At 53.6% G+C, this 2,578-nt stretch overlaps 1 protein-coding gene across 1 annotated transcript in view; it reads right to left on the minus strand.

The window, feature by feature from the left end:
- Positions 1–14: 14 nt before the first annotated feature.
- Positions 15–2,578, minus strand: part of ftcd (formimidoyltransferase cyclodeaminase) — a 15,756-nt gene continuing 13,192 nt past the window's right edge. Inside the window, exons 7-10 of the mRNA XM_008294344.1 lie at positions 644–775; positions 504–565; positions 274–400; positions 15–194 (exon numbers count right to left, since the gene is read on the minus strand). Of these exons, the coding sequence (XP_008292566.1) occupies positions 15–194; positions 274–400; positions 504–565; positions 644–775 (501 nt within the window). The remainder of the gene's footprint in view (positions 195–273; positions 401–503; positions 566–643; positions 776–2,578) is intronic.

The following is a 2,578-nucleotide window of genomic DNA, read 5'->3' on the forward strand; positions in this document are numbered from 1 at the left end:
ACAGGTGTGTCAGTCTACAGGTGTGTTGTTACCATGTAGCTGTTGAAGGCGGAGGCGTCTGCGTCCACCATGTGCAGCAGGTCGTTCATGGCCTGATGAAACGGAGGAATCAGCCTCCTCATGACGACGTCCAGGTTCTCAAACTGCCTCTTCCCGTAGGTCATGTGACCGACCATGGAGCCCAGCGCCGCCCCCTGCAGGAGCAGCAGAGACGTTAAAATATCGAGAAATCTCACTCTGCTGGAAAATCCTGGACGGTGAAGAAGGTCGAACCAGAGCGGCGACGGCAGCAGAAACCGATCCTCCTCCGGGAGCCGCCGTCCGAGCGCCGACGCTCCGAACAAACTGCTGCAGAGACAAAGACACCAGCCGTCCGTCGTCCTGCGGCTTCACCATGTACCTGCACAGGTAACGATAACAGGTGCATCAGCGGACCAGAGGGCTGTGGAGGTCGTACCAGACATCCTGGCGTGGTGCAGACATGCTAGCGGTGGAGGACTCACTCGATGATCCTCTCGTTGGGCTTGAACGGACCGAGGGAGTCCAGGCCCAGCTTACTGATCACCTGACCACAAACAAACACAAACGTTCAGACGCTGCACTGACAGAAGCTGACGGACGGTTTTCAGACTCAGCTGCTGACCAGTCGGACTTTGTGCTCCTCCTCCAGGACGAACAGTCGATCTCTGTGGATGTAGAAGTCTGCAGAGTCCAGCAGAGCCTTCAGAGGAATCAGACCGACGATCTGAGAGCCGACCACCGGCAGCTTCAGGTCCTGAACGACGGAAAGACCAGAGTCAGAGGGGATGTAGTGTTGGAAGGAACAGGTGGTAAGGAACAGGTCAGAAAAAACAGGTGATCAGGAACAGGTCGTAAGAAACAGGTGGTAAGGAACAGGTGGAGCACTGAATGCCATTTCCAGTAACAGTCAGTCGCAGTGCGTCAATAAGAAACTTATTGTTTTGTAAAAACCAGCAGCAGGTTCAGGTTTTGTACTGAAATCCTCAACGTGCATCAGAATCAGAGAAACTAAACTGTCAACATTCATCAGTCNCCATCCAGGGTCGGGTCATGGGGGCAGCAGGTGGAGCAGGTCGCCCCAGACCTCCCTCTCCCCGGCGAACCTTTCCAGCTCTTCCTGGGGGATCCCAAGGCGTTCCCAGGCCAACTGAGAGATATAATCCCTCCAGCAGGTTCTGGGTCTGCCCCGGGGTCTCCTCCCAGGTGGACGTGTTCGGAACCTCCAGAGGAAGCCTCTCCGGAGGAACCTGAACCAGATGTCAAAACCACATCAACTGACTCCTTTAGACGTGAAGGAGCAGCGGCTCTACTCCGAGCTCCCTCCGGATGTCTGAGCCGCTTGTATCCGCGATCTCGTTCTTTCAGTCTCGACCCAAAGCTTGTGACCATAGGTGAGGGTTGGGGTGTAGATGGACTGGTAAATCGAGAGCTTCGCCTTGCAGCTCAGCTCTCTCTTCACCACGACGGTCCGGTACAGCACCCGCATTACTGCTGACGCTACACCGAGCCGCCTGTCCACCTCACGCTCCAATTTCCCATCACTCGTGAATAATAGATACTTAAACTCCCTCGCTGTGGGGGGGGGGGAGTTGCTTCCAGTTTCCGGCAGAGAACCATGGCCTTGGACTTGGAGGTACTGATCCGCATCCCCGCCACTTCGCACTTGACTGCAAACCGCTCCAGTGAGTGCTGGAGGTCACGGTCTGATGGAGCCAACAGGACCACATTGTCCGCAAAAAGCAGAGACGCGATCCTGAAGTCCCCAAACCGGACCCCCTCCTCACCCTGACTGCACCTTGAGATTCTGTCCGTGAAGACCAGAAACAAGACCAGGGACAAGGGGCAGCCCTGGTGGAGTCCAACACCCACCTATTGCCGAGAATGCGGACACAGTTCACACTTTGGTTGTACAGGGACCAAATGGCTCATAGCAGTGAGCCTGGTACCCCATACTCCCTGAGTACCCCCCACAGAGTCCCTCAGGGAACCTTCTCCAGATCCACACGTGGACTGGCAGGTCGAACTCCCATGCCCCCCTCAGCAGCTCCGCAAGGGTAAAGAGCTGGTCCACTGTTCCACGACCAGGACGGAATCCGCATTGCTCCTCCTGAATCTGAGGTTCGACAACTAATAAACTAGTAAATAAATCAAAAAAGCTTTGGGTCCTGAAATGTTGACGTTTCAAAGAAAGTCTACAGGAGTCTACAGGTGTGTCAGTCTACAGGTGTGTCAGTCTACAGGTGTTTAACCCGACAGCAACTGAGTCAGTTACAGGTTCTGTTGCCTCCTGGTGGCCTTAAAGCATTCTGTAACTTTGGCGTATTCAGATCTTTCCCACATGAACACCTGTAATCTTGTCACTATCAGTAACCGTGATGCCGGCGGTATCATCAGGTCACCTTTTCAGTTCCTCTGCGGTGCTCTTCGGCATTTTCAGCGCCGCCTGCAACAAACAAACCAAACATGAAAACACAAATCACACGTTTAAGTGAAACAAAAAAGTGTTTCTGTCTGTTTCTGCATCATAAGAAAAGTTTTGATCCCACAAAAAAAATGT

The sequence above is a fragment of the Stegastes partitus genome, unplaced genomic scaffold, assembly GCF_000690725.1.
Source record: "Stegastes partitus isolate 25-593 unplaced genomic scaffold, Stegastes_partitus-1.0.2 Scaffold954, whole genome shotgun sequence".
Classification (NCBI taxonomy): domain Eukaryota; kingdom Metazoa; phylum Chordata; class Actinopteri; family Pomacentridae; genus Stegastes; species Stegastes partitus.